Here is an 18,032-nt window from a genome sequence, read left to right on the forward strand (position 1 = left end):
AAACACAGTCAATCACTGCTTGGTTTCAGATTTGATAATTTACATAGTTTGAATGTCTATAGCAAAAGTATTGAGGGACTTAAAGAGTTTTGGTTGAATTTAGTAAAATGTTAAAAATAAATGACTTGAGCTAAAAATACCAAAATAAAGAAATGTGACAGTTTCACTAATTTAATATTTCAACAAATTTAATATAAGTCCCAAAATGTGCAATGTATCTAAAAGTGAAAGCAAATAGCTACTTTATTATAAGTTATATCATGTACCATTGGCTGCTATATCGATATTGACTGCAACAAAACTATTAGATTAGGGAGAAAAAAAAAAAAAAAGACACCAGTTGGAGATGCATCTTATCAAATAATATTGGTATTGTTACTAAATCTACTTCATGAATAGTTTTGAAGAAAACAACAAAAGGTTGACACTGAGCTAGTCGACAAATGTCATTAATAGAGGAGGCTACAAAATTAATATCTTAGATTTAGACCTATTAGTAACAAGGGCATCTAAAAAATGTACCTGAAAGCAAAACTTAGTTGACAATTTATAATGTATTCACCCTATGTCTGTACAGATTTCATATCCAGAATAAAGTTTTAAAAAAAGCTGGTCGCTATTTCACATGATTTAACCAACCAGAGCAGAGCAAGAAGGTCTGGTAGCTAAATACTAAGTCTCCAAACATTTTCATAAGTGTTTGGTTTTTTTTTTTGTCTCTTAACTTCATTTGTCATGATTTTTCTTTTCTTGTTTTTTTTTTTTTTCCTTTTCTTTAATTTCAAAATGGTCTTGCAGTAAAGCCCAAACAAGAATAAATCTGGGATTTTAAAATGGCAGATTATCTGCCATTGCTCTTTAAGCTAACTGGAATCAGCAGTTGGCCAAGAGCTCTGCCAAAATTCTTAGAGTGCATGCAAGGCAGTCATTTGTAAACTTTCCAGCAAGGCAATAATATTTCTACAACGTTTATGGATTGCCATTCTTGGTAACCAAAGAAACATCTTTTGAAGAAAGTCCTCCTGTGGTATAATTGACAGTGACGGTCTCTCAACTAACAGCCCCACTGGACTTAACCTGCAGTATTATGAAACTAATATTGGATTCTTCAAGAAATGAGCAAACCACAACAGTCATCATCTGTTCTATCACATGGTTATAAAGAAAGAAAATCTTTTGGTTCAACTTGTTGGTTGATTAATAGAAATTCAGTCAATCAGCTCACAGCCATAATCAATAAATCCCTGCTGAGTTCATTCCATCACCATAACTTGGGAAGGGACATTCTGGAAAAACCAGGTTCTTTCCTTTTTTCCCAATATTCTCTGGTGAATTCATAAAATTCTTTTCCATTTACTTCAAGTTTTCTGTAAGGAAATAATGCAGAAAAATATACACCATGTTACACAAAAAATGTAATGTTTATTTATTTTATTAAATAACAACTATTAAAAGGATCTTTTTTTGTTGCATATAAGTTTACAATTACCTGTCTGAAATTAGGTGTAAATTCAGCTACTTTCCAAAGACAAATATTAAATATAAGCCAAATATTTTTTCACATTGGGATTTAATTTTTATTAGTCATATTTATTTACTGTTTTTAGTCAGTATGGCTATGTGCTTAAACGTTTGCTTGTGATTTAAGGTTCAATACATAGTAATTTGTGCAAATGTTTTATAAAATAAGCTCATAAGTCTCACAATAACTGTAAATGGAATTTGGTAAATAACTGCAACAATTTAATGTACATATGATAGCTTGACCTTCAACTAAAAGCTCTGTGTGTGGGAGAGAGAGAGAGAGAGAGAGAAAGAGAGAGATAAATAGATAGATAGATAGAGAGAGAGAGAGAGTAAGAGGCTACTTTCAGTTTCTGCCAACCAAATCTACTCACAAAGCTTTGATTGGTCTGAGATGCAGTAGAAGACTATTAACCAACGTTCCATACAATGGTAATGAACCTGGAACCATGTAGCTGGAAAGCAAACTTCCTAACTACACAGCTATACCTATGCCTATGACTTAAAACAGCATAAAACAAACAATAAAAATTTATATCTACATATATCTAATATATTATACATACATGGAACACTCACATATAGTACTCAGAGTTTCCTGGCAAGCCACAGGTATGAAGTTATCTGATTTCCAACCAGTATCTCAAAACATGTACCCCTATTCAACAGTTGATAAATAATGTCATGTATGTTGATTATTAATCGGAAATTGGGTAAGTTCTCTTGCAGAGAAACTCAAAGTACTATATGTAAGTGTTTCATTTTTGTATGATGTATTAAATATACTCTTCTATTTCAATGATATTGAGGCCTACATCTTTTGCTGTTACACATATATATCCATTAGTGGTAAATGTAAACATCAGAAAGAAAAATGAAGAACAGGCACTTTCAAATGGAGATAATGCGTGGTGTTTGTTGCATGCTGAGTGATACAGAAAATCCCTCATCATTCACACATCATTGAACCAATGATTGGTTCATTAGATTCCTATAACTATCAATGTTAGTTGTTCACTTATTCATTGATGTATGTGTGGTAGCTTTTTTATAAATAAGGTATATGCAGGTCAGTGTCTAAACCTCAGCCATTAAACAAAATTGCTTATAAAAGAGATAATTAAAAGAAAATGTCAGTTTTTAATGTCATATTTGCTGTAGCTGACTTTTATACTTAAAAATTTGTGTGTGTGTGTGAGAGAGAGACAAAGAGAGGAAAGTGTATTTGCAATCTACATTAGTGATTAGAATACCATTTAGTTATTAATTTGTAACAATATTAAAGAATAAATATTAATTAGTGATAACATAGAGAAAGTGTTTTCTTTATTAAACAGTAGATATTTTATTATGAGAATGTCTATAATTAAAATGTAGGTAATTAAAATGTCAGAGCAGTAACTAAGATATTATTTCTATTGAAACATGAAATAATTATTTCTAAACAAATTTTTACCTGAACCATTGAGGCATATATACTATTTTCATATCATCTCTTTGCCGCCTTTTATCTCGCTGTAACTGTTCTATTCGGATTTTTTCTAACTCTGATTCAGACAATTTTCCTTCTTCTAAAAGTCTGTAGAGAAAATACAAAGAAAATATATGATAAAATAAAATAAATATTAATATCCATATTTTATTATGTTTAGTATAATGGACAAAAATTATTGAATTTCTACATCACTGGTGAGCCAGGATGTTTCCACTCATTACTCTGTCTTTTGGATTCTGCCTCATAATGATGGACCCACATTTCATCTGTGACTATCCTGCTCAAAAATTGCCTTCATTGTTGTAGTGATCAAATAAATATTGGCAAGCTCTCTTAGCAGCCATCTTACACAGACTTTATGGAAGCCAAGCTCATTTTAGATGATTTAATAGGTAGAGAATGAGCTACCTCATCAATGATAACTCACCGGTTCACAATTACCACCTCTCGAATTTACTGAATCTTCTCATCAGTGGCGGGGGCATCCTGTTCTCTCTTAGTGGGTCATGCTTGCCGGGCCACTTTTAAACTTCTTGATCCACTCATATGCACTTCTGCACAGTAGTGCACTGTCCCCAGATCGTGCTAAAAGCCTCCATTGAATTTCAGCAACCAACACACCTTCCAACCAGAGAAATCAGATCACTGCTCTTTCTTCTTCTTTGGTGCACATTGCTAGTGGAGCAGACATGCTTACACTATAAAGCCAGAAAGAAAAATAGTGCGATCAAGCTCTTCAATCACATGACCACAATAGTACCAATTATAAGCACACATGTGCAGAAGGCAGGGTGACAATAATAAAGATATGTTATGGTGGAAGTGCAGATAATTTTTGACTTCCCCTCATATATATATATGGATGGGTGGATGGATGGATGGATGGAGACTACATGTATGTGAGGTATCTGCCATGTATATCTCCAGGTTCTCTTGTATTATGTGGAGAAGAAATGTTATCATGGCCCTTGGCTCTGTCTTGAACAATTATTTAGTTATTAATTTACCATATATATAAATAATAAATAATGTGGAATGAAATACCTTTGATCAGGCCGGAATCTACTGTCTGTGGGAGGAAGGAAACGCGCTTCCTCTTCATTCAGTTCATTGAGTTCAATAGCAAATCGTGAGAACCCGTAATAAAGAGCATGATCATCTGTCATGGTACCTGGTAAAATATTGCAATTATTAATGTAGACATTTAAAACAGAATAATGTGGATACTTTTCTTTGAATAGAAAAGGAATTACTTTCTCCAAGTTTAGACATTAAAATATGTGTGGGAAAAGTAATAATAAAGGTAGTTTCTTTCAAAAAATATAATTTTCAATTTTAATATCCGTAATATTAAAATTTATACTGTTTTAACCTATTGGATATGCAAATCATCACCAAGTGGGTGCATACAAGATAGGATTTAAAGTAGTATATATATATATATGTGTGTGTGTGTGTTAAATTCAAATTACGACAAACATAAATAAACAAACGAAGTTTGCTTTTAGAAGCGTTGAGATGTCTTTTAGAAAGTTAAAGAAGTGATTTTAAATTCTCAATCGCAGAATAATGCTAATAATATAGCCTGAACAGGATAAACTATCCCTCTTTTGCAGAGAAAAGTGTAGGTGGCTAGCTGTGGACTCGAACTCACATCCCCGTGATTACATGTGACGATATATATATATATATATATATATATATATCCAAAGCATTTAAGGAAACAGTCAAATCTATGCACACACACACACACACACATATATTCACCCCGGACATCTATAAACATATACACACAACAATTTCTAAAGATAGCAATGTCATACACATGTATAATATAATAAAAAAGTAAACATGACTTTACCAGGTCTCCAGATACAGCGAGCAGAGGGGGCAGAAGCACCACAGTAAATAGCTTCATTCCATTTACCAAATAAATTATGGACCACTTTGTTATCTTGATTAAATATTTGACCGTAGATCTCATGTCGCTTCCCTGACCAATAACTTGCCTGAGCAACACAAAATTTAATTAGAGTCAAGAAAATTTAAAATATTTAATACGTTCAACTTGTTCAATACACTATTTTGATACTCATTTACTGGCTCCCGTCAAATGTCTGCAACCAGCATCAGTTAATATCTAATGTCATTAAAACTAAATCCCTTACAATTTTGAAAGTTAGTGCTTATCTATCAAAGATGAATTTATTAACCAGTGTTCTAATTTTACCATCCAAAGTAGGAGTGAAGTATTCAACTAGACAACATTTATATCAATTATTATTATTATTATCATTACTATTATTATTATTATTATTATCATTACTATTATTATTATTATTATTATTATTATTATTATCATTACTATTATTATTATTATTATTATTATTATTATCATTACTATTATTATTATTATTCAGTAGTTTTATTTTTATAACGTGCTTTCACTTCACTACCGAGCGCAGCTCTGTGCGCCTTGGGTATGTGCTGTGGTTTGCTGTGGTGCTCTTATGGTTACTGTATTGAAAGTGTTTTGCGTAGGATGTGTGCAGTGCCCAGTAATGCAATTTTCTGTATGTTATATATATTTGTAAGTCCTGGTGTTTTTGTTATGTATTTGTCTGAATATTTTTTTATTATACCTAATGCACCTACTATGATTGGAATTGTTTCTGTTTTTAGATTCCACATTCGAGTTACCTCTATTTCCAGGTCTTTGTATTTTGAAAGTTTTTCCATTTCTTTTAGAGAAACGTTGTCATCTGCTGGTATTGATACATCAATTAGAAAGCATTTTTTCCTTCATGATTTTTGACAACTATATCTGGTCTATTTGCCTTAATTTCTCTATCTATTTTTATTATTATTATTATTATTATTATTATTATTATTATTATTATTATTATTATTATCATCATTACTATTATTATTATTATCATTATCATCATTACTATTATTATTATTATTATTATTATTATTATTATTATTATTATTACTACTACTATTCAGTAGTTTTATCTTTATAATGTGCTTTCACTTCACTACCGAGTGCAGCTCTGTGTGCCTTGGGTATGTGCCGTGGTGCTCTTATGGTTACTGTATTGAAAGTGTTTTGCGTAGGATGTGTGCAGTGCCCAGTAGTGCAATTTTCTGTATGTTATATATATTTGTATGTCCTGGTGTTTTTGTTATGTATTTGTCTGAATATTTTTTTATTAGACCTCAGGCACCTACTATGATAGGAATTGTTTCTGTTTTTAGATTCCACATTCGAGTTACCTCTATTTCCTGGTTTTTGTATTTTGAAAGTTTCTCCATTTCTTTTAGGGAAACGTTGTCATCTGCTGGTATTGATACATCAATTAGAAAGCATTTTTTTCCTTCATGATCTTTGACAACTATATCTGCTCTATTGGCCTTAACTTTTCTATCTGTGTGTATTGGCATATCCCAGAGTATGGTTGCTTTCTCGTTTTCTGTGACTATTATTATTATTATTATTATTATTATTATTATTATTATTATTATTATTACTACTATTATTATTATTATTATTATTATTATTATTATTATTATTATTAAGGCAGTGAAGTGGCAGAAACATTATTGGGCTAGACAAAATTCTTAGTGGCATTTCTTCTGACTTTACATTCTGCATTCAAATTCTGCCAGGGTTGACTTTGCCTTTATCCTTTCAAGGTAAATAAAATAAGTACCAGTTGAATTCTGGGAATAAAAGGGGAAAGTCGATAAAATCAACTTACCCTCCTCCCCCAAACTTGCAGGCCTTGTGCTAAAATTATTATTATTATTATTATTATTATTATTATTATTATTATTATTATTATTATTATTATAAGAAAAAGATGAAGAAGAGTATGATATACTTTGTAATAAATAGAGATTGACTCAGTTTATTGAATTGAACAATATTTTGACAGCATGTCTGTCTTCCTTGAGTTTAAAGCGAAAAAAATGCAGAAATACAGAAATTCAAAACTAGAAATGAAATATCTTGCATTCCTTTTCAGACACAGTTTTTGCTTTTACAGAACTGGTAACAAGGCAAAAGAAAAAAAAAAATGAAAGAAGAGAGAGTAGGAAAGACAAAACTCAGTCAAAAAGTTTTGTGTAAATGTGATGGAAAGGAACACAGGATATTCCAGTTCAAATTTTGAATTTTTGTATTAATTATGAATCGCATCATGTTCTTATTGGGTATTTATCGCCATAATTTTATCAACTACAACAATACCTGGTCTCTGAGCATCAATCACTGAATCACACTGGATTGCAAAATCCCATACGATCTTAATCCTAAATATTAATATGCTAATTTTTATTTTTTTACGTACATACCTGTGGTGTGTGTCACACTTACTTCAAAGGAAGAGGTAAAAAAGAGAGAAATAAAACTTGCTAAGCAGAGGAAGTACAGTTGAAGTGAGAGGCAAAGTGGCAAAGAGGAAGGGCAGAGATGGAGTGAAAGAGAGGAGATTCGTAGTGCATATTGAATACCTTCCTTGTTCTTCAGTCTAGATTTGCTAATTCAGATTTTGTCCAATTTGCTGAGTATCTAAGTAATGATATTGTCCAAGTATTTGCAGCCTTCACTAGATTCGGACCAATTTAGCTTTGACTTCATTAGCTTCCTCACCCTTCTAATGTACTCTTTCTCAATTTTCATTTTCATTTATATAGTTAGTACTCTGTCAGATTCTAATACTCCTAGATACTTACAACTCTCTCCTCCTTTCAGTGACTTTAATGTCTGGCCATCTGGTAATTGGATACCTTCACTGTTGACTACCTGTCCCCTTCTCATGACTAATATTGCACACTTATCTATGCCAAATTCCATGCCTATATCTTTGCTGAAGAGTCTTACAATTTGTATTAAGGAATCTATCTCTTTTTTATTCTTGCTAAATAGCTTCAGATCATTCATATAGAGCAAATGGTTAATTTTTCCCTTTACTATTTCTGAGCTGATACCCTGCCATTGCCTTCCTTAATACTAAACTGAGAGGGATTAAACATAAGAGAAATATTAAAGGGAATAATGAGTTGCCTTGGAAAATTCCTCTCTTGATGTTAACTTTCCCTAAGACTGTGTTACCTGAGTAGAGATCTACTTTCCAATTCTTCAAACTTATGCTAATTAATTCTCATTATTATTATTAAGGCAGCATGCTGGTAGAATCATTAGCACATCAGGCAAAATGCTTGGTGATCTTTCCTGTTTTTACGTTCTGAGTTCAAATTCTGCCGAGGTTGACTTTGCCTTTCATCCTTTCTGGGTCGATAAATTAAGTACCAGTTGCATACTAGGGTCGATCTAATTGACTGACCCCCCCCCCAAAAAAAATTTCGGGCCTTGTGTCTAGAGTAGAAAAGATTATTATTATTATTATTATTATTATTATTATTATTATTATTATTATTATTGTTATTATTATTATTATTATTAGTGTGTGTGTGTGTGTGTGTGTGTGTGTGTGTGTGTGTGTGTGTGTGTGTGAAATGTATCTGAAATGAAAATGTATACATACCTTTGTAAAAGTAATTTTGCAGGAAATATCTCCATTCCTCATGTGCATTTCTCCATATTGGTCAACCCATCGTTGGCCACCAAGTAGGTTATGCACACATGTTGTAACCTTATTCCACTGATAATGGTCATTATATCTACAATTAACAAAGATAAAATATGTATATTTAATATTTAATTATTCTTGACAGCCCAGCTGTCTCTGAGAACGGAAAGAGGTATTCTACAAGTAATATGAGAAATAGGAATTTATTGAAATAAGCATATTATTAATTAAGGTAAATATTCACTGTGGAACATAGTAGCTTGTCCCCTATATATATTATAGTTTATACTTCTAGGGGCTAATAACATAAGATACAGGTGAGTACAAACAATAATTCAATGGATTATACACTTTTGCGATTTGGTGGATTTTGAGCCAATGTGATAATATTGTTTATTATCTTTAACTGAGCCATTTAACAGGAGTTAAACAAATCTAAAAAATGTCAGAAGGTAAAAAAAATTAACTTTCTATCAAATTCTCTCCTTTCTAATTTGCTTAAATTTAAACAATCTAATGAGCTCATGTCTTTCTAGTATCACAAAACATTTTCACAAGGAACCAATTTCATTGTAATTCTATACATAGTAATCTCCCCTTGTATCTATTTGTAACCACTGACACTAATATACTACAGACATTGAACCAAAGACTCTGAATAGTCATTTGACTCAGCCAGATGTCCTGCATTTCACACCCAGCTATCTTAAGAGGAAGATGTCTGAATTGTCACAGTGGGGATACCTTTGATTATGGGCCTGCTCACCAGGGCTGCTGACCTGGAGCTAAACAATAACTAATATACAGTTGTGCTATTACCATACCACAAATCATGCTAGTTTACATCTGCCTGTGTAAAGAAATCATTATCTATGTTATTGTTTAACTCCAGGTCAGCCCTGATTCAGCAAACCTATCACTAAAACATTCCAGCTTTGACAGTCTTATCTGTTGTACAGACATAATATTATTTTAAATTACATTATCCAATGCAGTCCTACATACAATAGTATTGTTGATAATGGCTCTCATTCTCCAAATGTTTTCCACTAACATCACTTAAAATTTACACATTTCCTCAATTACTTTGGGTAGCAAAAGTCAGTAACTTTTGGGGAGTTTTCTAAACAATTCATATACCAAAATATCATTATCATTTAACATTCCCTTTCCATGTTGGCATGAGTGAGAATCAAAACTAAGTAGAGGAAAGTGAATATTAATCAATAACTATCTTTGTTCTAATTAGTCTTGTAAGTATGGGAGACATTTTAATATTATCAGACTTCCTCAGCAAAGCATAGACTTCACAGTACTACATGCTAAAATAGTCATGAGAGAATCATTATGTAAATGTACAATATCACACAAAGATGCCATCCATATGATATACAATAAATTAGTGCCAATCTATATAATAAATCCTTCATTCAATCAAATTTTCATTTTATGTCTGTTTTTTTTTTATGCTAGCATGGAAAATATGTTACTTTGACTGTGTTTAACAGCCAAATACTCTTTCTGTAACTAGTACTCATCTATTTTCCAAATAAGGGATCTCTTATTTCACACATTTTCAAAAGGGAAAAATGAGTGGATGACTTGTTGACAATAGAAGTGACATTAACACCACTCATTATGATTTTTGAAGAAAGCAAATATAAACAAACCCACAGATACATACATACATACATATAATTTTTCATTTGTTTTTACATCCATTTTTCCATGCCAGGATGGGTTAGGTGAATATGTGAGTGGAACATTTATTTTATAATTAGATGCCCTTTCTGATGCTAACCATTACCTGTTATTCAAGCAAAGTATCTCTATTTCAGCTACCAAATTCATCCCTAGGACATTGGTTGGCTTAGGGCTATGGTAGAAGACACTTGCCCAAGGTGTCACACAGCTATGCAGGAACATGCATGCTTGTATGCATGGATGGATTGATGGATGGATGGATGCTTGCATGCATGTGTCTATTTATTTATATGTGTATATCCTTTAATAATCAGCAACCACTGTCAAATACTGTTATACATTTGAATGTCATTATTAATTGCACGGCTCATTTTTTTTGACACTGTGTTGATTATAAAAATATCAGTAACACTTCAGTTTTGACTACTTTTATTATTTTCATCCTTTAAGAATTAAATTTTTATTTCAGAGTTCAAACTTTCGCAGTATATTGATTTATATTTTTATTAAAACACAGAAAGTTAACATTTCCAAGTTAGAATGAACTCAGAAAATGAGTCTATCAAAAATAAGAATGAATGGAACATGACAACTCGAAGACATCAGTGTTAAACTTAACCTTAACTTTTTCATTAAATGAGATGGTATCAAAAAGTCCCCAGACTAGTTATGTTTAATGAAAATTAACTTATTTACCTAAGGTTTAACATCATCTCCTTTGAAAAAGTCACCTTGTGCAACAATAAACTGGTCCCAGCGTTCTGTCAATTTTGGAATCTGGCCTGGAAGTCATTGTCTGTAACTGACTCAAGAACCTGCATTTCACTATTGATCTTGACAACAGCTTTAAAATAGCAACCTTTGAGCTGCATTTTCATCTTGGGTAAGAGATGGAAGTCTGCAGGTGCTAAATCTGGCAAATGGGATGGGTGTGGAAGCGATATCATGTTGTTTTTGGTGAGAAACTCACAAGAAGAGCTTGGTGACAGGGTGCTTTGTCGTGATGAAGGATCCAATTCTTCACACTTCACAGATCTGGTCACTTTTGCCAAATGTCGTTCCTCAAATGCTTCAAAATGTAGCAGTAGAACTCTCGATTGACGGTCTGGCCCCGGGGGGCCAAATTCTCAATGTACAATACCACGTATGTTGAAAAGAATAATGAGCGTGCTCTTGATTGAGCTGCAGCTCTGTCATGCTTTCTTTGGTTGTGGAGATGAAGGGCTCTTCCATTGTGATGACTGCTGCTTCATCTCAGCGTTTTTACCCATAGACCCAACTCTCATCACTGGCGATGATCCTCAACATGAAGGATGGGTCATCAGTGGCATGTTGATGGAGATCTTGACAGACTTCAATGCAATGTTCTTTCTGTTCAGTGGTCAGCAGGTAGGGGACACCTTGGCAGAGACACACCGCATGTTCAATTCGGACCTTAGGATTGCCTGCACAGTCCCATACGACAGACCAACAACATCAGCAAAGTCATCGATTGCCCTCCAACAATCCTCATGCACAAGCTGATGCATTTTCTCCACATTTCCAGGGTGACACTCATGGCAGGTCTTCCCGATTGCTCATCATCTTCCAGGGACTTTCTTCTGCATATGAAGTGCTTGCGCCATTCAAAACATTGCATATGACCCATTGCTTCACTGTTATAAGATTGCCAAAGAATGCTCAATGTCTCTGCAACAACTCAAAATTTCACATTGTCTTTTTATTCCTGTCCATACAAAATCACAGACTACAGCATACACATGATCACAAAAACACAAATTTCACAACTTGTGAAATCACTCAATACACTGCCTCATGAAGGTCACTGTTAGCTCTCACTGTATATGCAACCATGTGCTGCCGTCTGCTGGCTTGCTGCAGAACTAGTCCAGAAACTTTTTGATACCACCTTGTATTTATTTGTCAATATTTTTAGCCAAGTCAAATAGTGCATATGTGGCCAATTGGTTAAAAAGTTCACAACACAACAATATGGTCTGGGGTTCAATCCCATTGCATGATACCTTAGGCAAGTCTTTTCCATTATAGCCCCAGGTTGACCAATGTCATCTGAATGAATTTCGTAGATGGAAACTGTGTGGAAGCTGGTTATATGTATATATGTGGATGTGCATATATGTGAGTATGTATCTTTACATTTTTACTTAACATGTAAATTTGCTAAATCACTGGGTATCTCTGCAATTTCAAAGACAAGTGCACAGTCAAAGCTTAGGAGCTGGAAGAGCATTTGACTGTAAAAACAACACATCAATAATATGTATCCATCCAACCATGCTCACATGGGAAAACAAACATAAAGCAAAAGATTGAATATGTAACTCAAATAAATATATATAGTGTACAATATCACCTCCTGCCATTTCTAAAACCTTTCATTTTTTAAGACAAAGAATCAAAAATGTTCTTACTTTGGTAGAAACACATTCACATTTCCAATAGGTTGTATTTCCATTGATTTTCCCCAGAATCTTGTTCTTATTCGCACATCTGAAAAGAAAAATGAACAAATGCAAATGATAGAATAATGATATACATGTGTGTGTGTGTGTGTGTGTGTGTGTGTGTGTGTGTGTGTGTGTGTGTGTGTGTGTATACATACATGCATAGATATATAAATAAAGATAAACAAGTTTAAAGAATTTTAAAAATTAATTAGTATTTAAGAAACTTTGATGATACTTAAGAATATACAAACTATGTTGCAATTAGCAATCTTCTGTAGAATAGCTTCCTTTTTATATTGCTCATGAAATTCTTTTTTTATACCATACCAATATAAAACAAAGAAAAAAAAAAAAATTTAACATTTTTGCAAATTTCAATGCAAGTGTTCCAGCCATTTTTAATGGGAGATAATAAGAGATGTGTAGTGAACCCTGACAGTCAAGTCACGAAGCAAAACGGAAAAGGGATTTAATGAGAATAATCTCCCTCAAGCTTCTAGAAAGTTCTTGAACATTCTGGAAGCTTCCGGTTTATGTAGAAGTCAGGGGCTTCCGGTTCATCCCTTATATAAAGGAAGGAATTTCTAAATTCGTGCCATTCAGTGCCTGTTGATTCTTCAACATGCATTGGGTCAAGCCACTGCATTTACACACCAGCTCATGTGCACGTTCGCCTCACTTACTTGGAGACATGTGATTGCAAACAGAATATATTCATGTAATGCTACAAGCTTTTCTTTCAATTAACCTTATATGTTAACACATTCTCTCCAGTAATAAATATGTTATGACTTATCACAAATGTCTTGCAAATTTCTATTTTCTTGTTGTTACATACAAGATGGTGACCCCTCTTTTTCTCATACTCATTAAATTATAGTGTGTTATTTAATCGACATTACTGCTATAAAATGGTAACCCTGACATCACTATAGATGGTTTGTAAAAATAATTCACTAAATTTTATATTTGAAGATATGGTCTTTCAATATTAAATTCTACATTCAGTCATACTGAAAACAAATGTCAAACAATTTAGAATATTATTACGAATGAAAAAAATTCTATTAACTCACCTTGCCAAAATATAAAATTTCTAGAATCACAGTGACAAGCCGATACTGGAGGATGGTGACTAACCTGAAATTAGTTCAAATAATTATTAATGTAAATATTTCATATCAATTTTGAAATATTTTTTCCCCAACCCAAAATTATCTCAGTCTAATTGTTCATGATTTCTTTGTATCAAGGCAGACTTATTAGCATCTTCAAATATTTCTAATCGTCTCTAAGTGCAATATATTGAAAGGTGCAAGCATGGCTATGAGGTTAAGATCCCACCAGGTACCACCTTGAGCAAGTATATTTTAGTCATGGTATGACCACCCCTTGTAAGTGGAATGTGATAGATAGAGCAGTTGAGATGTCAATTGCTTATACATATGTGTGTGTTTATGTTAAAACCTAGTCTAAAACCTGGTGATGTTGTATATGTTGTGTCCTTTTATGCCCCATAACTTAGCAGGTTTATTAAAATAGAGACTCATTAAATGTGTCCCACGGTCGATAAGATTGAAGGTAATGTGCCAGCAATCCAATGACTAAAACTAGTAAAAGATTATATTGAAATACCAAAAAACATTGAGCAAAACTGAATGTTTTAAGTGACATAGATTAATGCCTTGTAGTAGAGGGGTTGATGTTATCTTTGACATTTCTTGTACTCTATTGAATTTTCTCTGAGGTAAATGAATGATACAATATAGAGGTACTTCAAGTGAAATTATATAAAGACAAGAGAAGGGGTAAGGCCAATGCCTTACCCCTTACACAAATAGACAGAGTAAAATAAATAAATACAACACTATTATCTCACCAAACAACTGTTGATTATTCTGTATTTCATTTAGTTTACTAATTAAACATTTAACAAGCATTTACTTTCTTCTATAATTGTTTTTCTTTTTCTTTGTTATTTTGGTTTAAAGATAAATTAATGCAAAGAAAACAATTGAGTTGGGTGATCAGTTTAGTAAGATGTCAGCTGATATTTACCTATAAGAGATCAACAGAACACTACTTACTTTACAGTGTAGGAATAAATAGGTTTATAACATTATAGTTTGTATACTGATTCTGCTTTGATGTGCTACAGAGATAATAGTGTTACAAATGATATGAGTTGTTAGCTACTACTGTCATCGACTTTTAATACCATAAAAGTTAACATAGCTTTACTCTCTTTATGATTCATATTATATCAGTTTAACTAAAGGAGTGTTGCAGCTGAGATGAGAATGTTAAATAGACTCAGCATTTGACAGGATACTTTGTTGACTTATGCTTTGGAAAATGAGTTCTGAAAAATGTACACACAACATAAAGTTATGATCAGAAGCTAGGGCATTCGACAGATCTCATTTAGATCTGAATTTGTAAAATTAAGACTGAACTTTCAATAAAGCAATGAGAATGTAAGTGAAATGAGTTAACCTGTTCAGAAATAAAACGCCATCCTTTATCTTCTCGAATACATTCATATGTCTCTCCAAGGATTGGATTAAATGGTTTGTGACCAGCACGATGTGCTGAGCTTGCATAGCAACTGACAGCAAATGCTGCTAAATAAATCTGGATAATAAACAAAAGAAAATATATATAACAATTTCTAATATATTTATTGAAAAATTATTAAATCGTTTTATCAAACAATATTTGTAGACTTTTCCTTTTTATTTTAACAAAAAGAGAAATTGCTTAATTTTACATAAATTTATTCCTTAAAGTGATACTTTTGACCAAATACATTAAAGACTTGATGCTTTATTGATAAATTTTTACACCCATATTTCATAACTATGAAACAGAGTTACAAATTTGAGATAATTTTTAAACTACAAAAGTAACAGTTGTTATTAAGTAGTGACACTTTAAATATTGTTTCACAATTTTAGAATTGTAATATTCTTTATTTTTTGATAATATTAACCACTTGCCATTCGTTCTAGAGGATCATCAAATTCAGAGGCCTTATCCAGCAACTCACTATACTCCAATTCTTCACATAATCGCTGAAACAAATACATAAATAAATGTTAGGATATTTGTAGCCAGTCCAAACCAAATATTAAGTATAGTTGCAATCAAACCAAAAATTAATATAGTTGTAATCAAACCTATTTGCAATCCATCAAGAGATAAGGATCAACCCTCCACTCTTAATTTGAGTTTGTACCCAGACCATTATGAAATTAAATGATTCTAACATAAATATGTATGTATTGGTATTTATTCTAATATCACAGCAAATAGATTAAAGATATTTTTGTGATATGGTTACAGAAGGAAGGCTTAGACCCATGACTTAAGGCTTCTGAAATGGTAAGAGGAAGTAAATTATCTTCATACCAGAGATCTAGTCTGACTGGACTTCAGTGAAGGAACCCAAGGGCCAGAGAATAGTGTTAAACTTGAGTCACAGATAAAAAAAAACAAAACAAAGTTAGTCTCTTTGCAAGGTTTCCATACACTTTATGTCTACCAAGTTAGTGGTCAACTCAATGCTGTGGTAAAAGACACTTGCCTATGTAGCTGTGAACTTCTTAACGATACAACCCGTGCCTGTAATAAGTGAAATTATTATAAAATGTTGATTGATTTGTTAGTATGGGAGAGGGATTGCCAAAAGGCAAGGGAGAGTCATTGAGAATCAGAGCTGTGTGAGACAGCTAAATAGATTTTTTGAAAATATAACTATATATGAATATACATTTAAGTGGCAGGAAACATCCATTCTAGTACTGGTTTCTTTTATATATACCAAAGTACAACCAATGCAAATTGGTAGATCAATACATTTAGACAACATGTATTTAAAGTTTTAACTACCGTATATTTCGGTGTATAAAACGACCTTTTAGAGCCCAAAAATCACACCAAAATTGAGGATTGTCTTATATAACAGTAACAAAAAGCGAAATTTCCATCTTGTGGTGTATTTGTAGAGAAAACTAGCCTAACCTTAATTTAATATTGACAACACCCTCTGTGCAGTAACTACCGATGTCCCTGTGTATAGTGGAGATAGACATAAGTTAAACATTTAATTTTGCTGTATGTATGTATACATTTTAAATTATCATTAACACTTACTTGTAAAGAACTCAATGGTTCATTTAAAGTGACAGGCATAGAAATCTTTGTAAGATCCTTTCCGATATTTTTGCATAGAAGATTCCACAGACTAACATCACCTGTATCGGGTTTTGGAACTGGTAGCTTGGAACGTCGACCTGTCTGAAAGGACCGAGACAACTCTCCTTCCGACACTGAAATGAAATGAAATGGTCTTATTTCAATGGCATTACAACTATTTTCAGTCAATCAATATTTAATAATCAGATTAATTACCATCATTCATATCATCATTATAAATAAATTCAGTTTTCTTCTGAGAAACATAAACTTGATAAGAAAATGAATAACTCCTCAACTGCTACAGATTTAAGTGATCTGGTTATGTCTTCTGTACACTAATTGTTAGCACAACAAACCAAAAATAATAAATCTTATATAAAACCATGTACTGTAAGATTATTAAACATTTGTTAGTGGAACTCAGTTCAATGTTCAATCTAAGGCATGTTTCAAAGATATTTAGCCATACAACAATATAGTAAATATGTTCAGAACAGTTTTATATATCAAATAAGATTCCGTATCATCATTTAATGTCCACTTTCCAAGCTGGCAACATGGATAGGATGGTTTCACAAGAACTGTCAAGTTAGAAGACTACATCATGACAAGCTGTGATGTCATGCTTATTGTTTTTCAGTCTACATTTAGCAGCTGGTAGAAATATGTCTTGCAAACAACTTGCACATGCAAGTGCTACCAGTCGAGAACTCCGCATACCGGAAGCCAACAAGTGTATGGGGTCACCAGGAGAGAATGCGCACCGTTTCGGGGCCTACCTCTCGACAGCATGTGATGTCATGCTTATTGTTTTTCAGTCAACATTTAGCAATTGGTAGAAATAAAGCTTGTAGTCTTAAGTCACAAACTTCAAGACAAGCTACACTTCTAGCTAGAGAGACCAATAGAGCTTGGACTCTTTAGGATGATGTCAATCTTATAAATGAACAAAATATAGGATTTAGCTTGTAACTTGACCATTTTACTGCAAGGCTAAATATGTTAAAAGTCATTTAAAAAAGTTATCAATGTTGAATATGATTC

At 32.6% G+C, this 18,032-nt stretch overlaps 1 protein-coding gene across 30 annotated transcripts in view; it reads right to left on the minus strand.

Moving 5' to 3' along the window:
* Positions 1-739: 739 nt before the first annotated feature.
* The window catches only part of LOC106882425 (oxysterol-binding protein-related protein 6), a 287,012-nt gene continuing 269,719 nt past the window's right edge, over positions 740-18,032 (minus strand). For all 30 annotated transcript variants that reach the window (XM_089358781.1, XM_089358777.1, XM_089358776.1 and 27 more), the window contains 10 exons: positions 16,944-17,119; positions 15,788-15,862; positions 15,285-15,422; positions 13,865-13,928; positions 12,753-12,831; positions 8,572-8,707; positions 4,881-5,028; positions 4,064-4,190; positions 2,981-3,103; positions 740-1,367 (listed from right to left, as the gene is read on the minus strand). In XM_089358781.1, coding sequence (XP_089214907.1) covers positions 1,262-1,367; positions 2,981-3,103; positions 4,064-4,190; positions 4,881-5,028; positions 8,572-8,707; positions 12,753-12,831; positions 13,865-13,928; positions 15,285-15,422; positions 15,788-15,862; positions 16,944-17,119 — 1,172 coding nt within the window. In that variant the 3' untranslated portion in view covers positions 740-1,261. The remainder of the gene's footprint in view (positions 1,368-2,980; positions 3,104-4,063; positions 4,191-4,880; positions 5,029-8,571; positions 8,708-12,752; positions 12,832-13,864; positions 13,929-15,284; positions 15,423-15,787; positions 15,863-16,943; positions 17,120-18,032) is intronic.

The sequence above is a fragment of the Octopus bimaculoides genome, chromosome 10, assembly GCF_046866305.1.
Source record: "Octopus bimaculoides isolate indiv1 chromosome 10, ASM4686630v1, whole genome shotgun sequence".
NCBI lineage: Eukaryota > Metazoa > Mollusca > Cephalopoda > Octopoda > Octopodidae > Octopus > Octopus bimaculoides.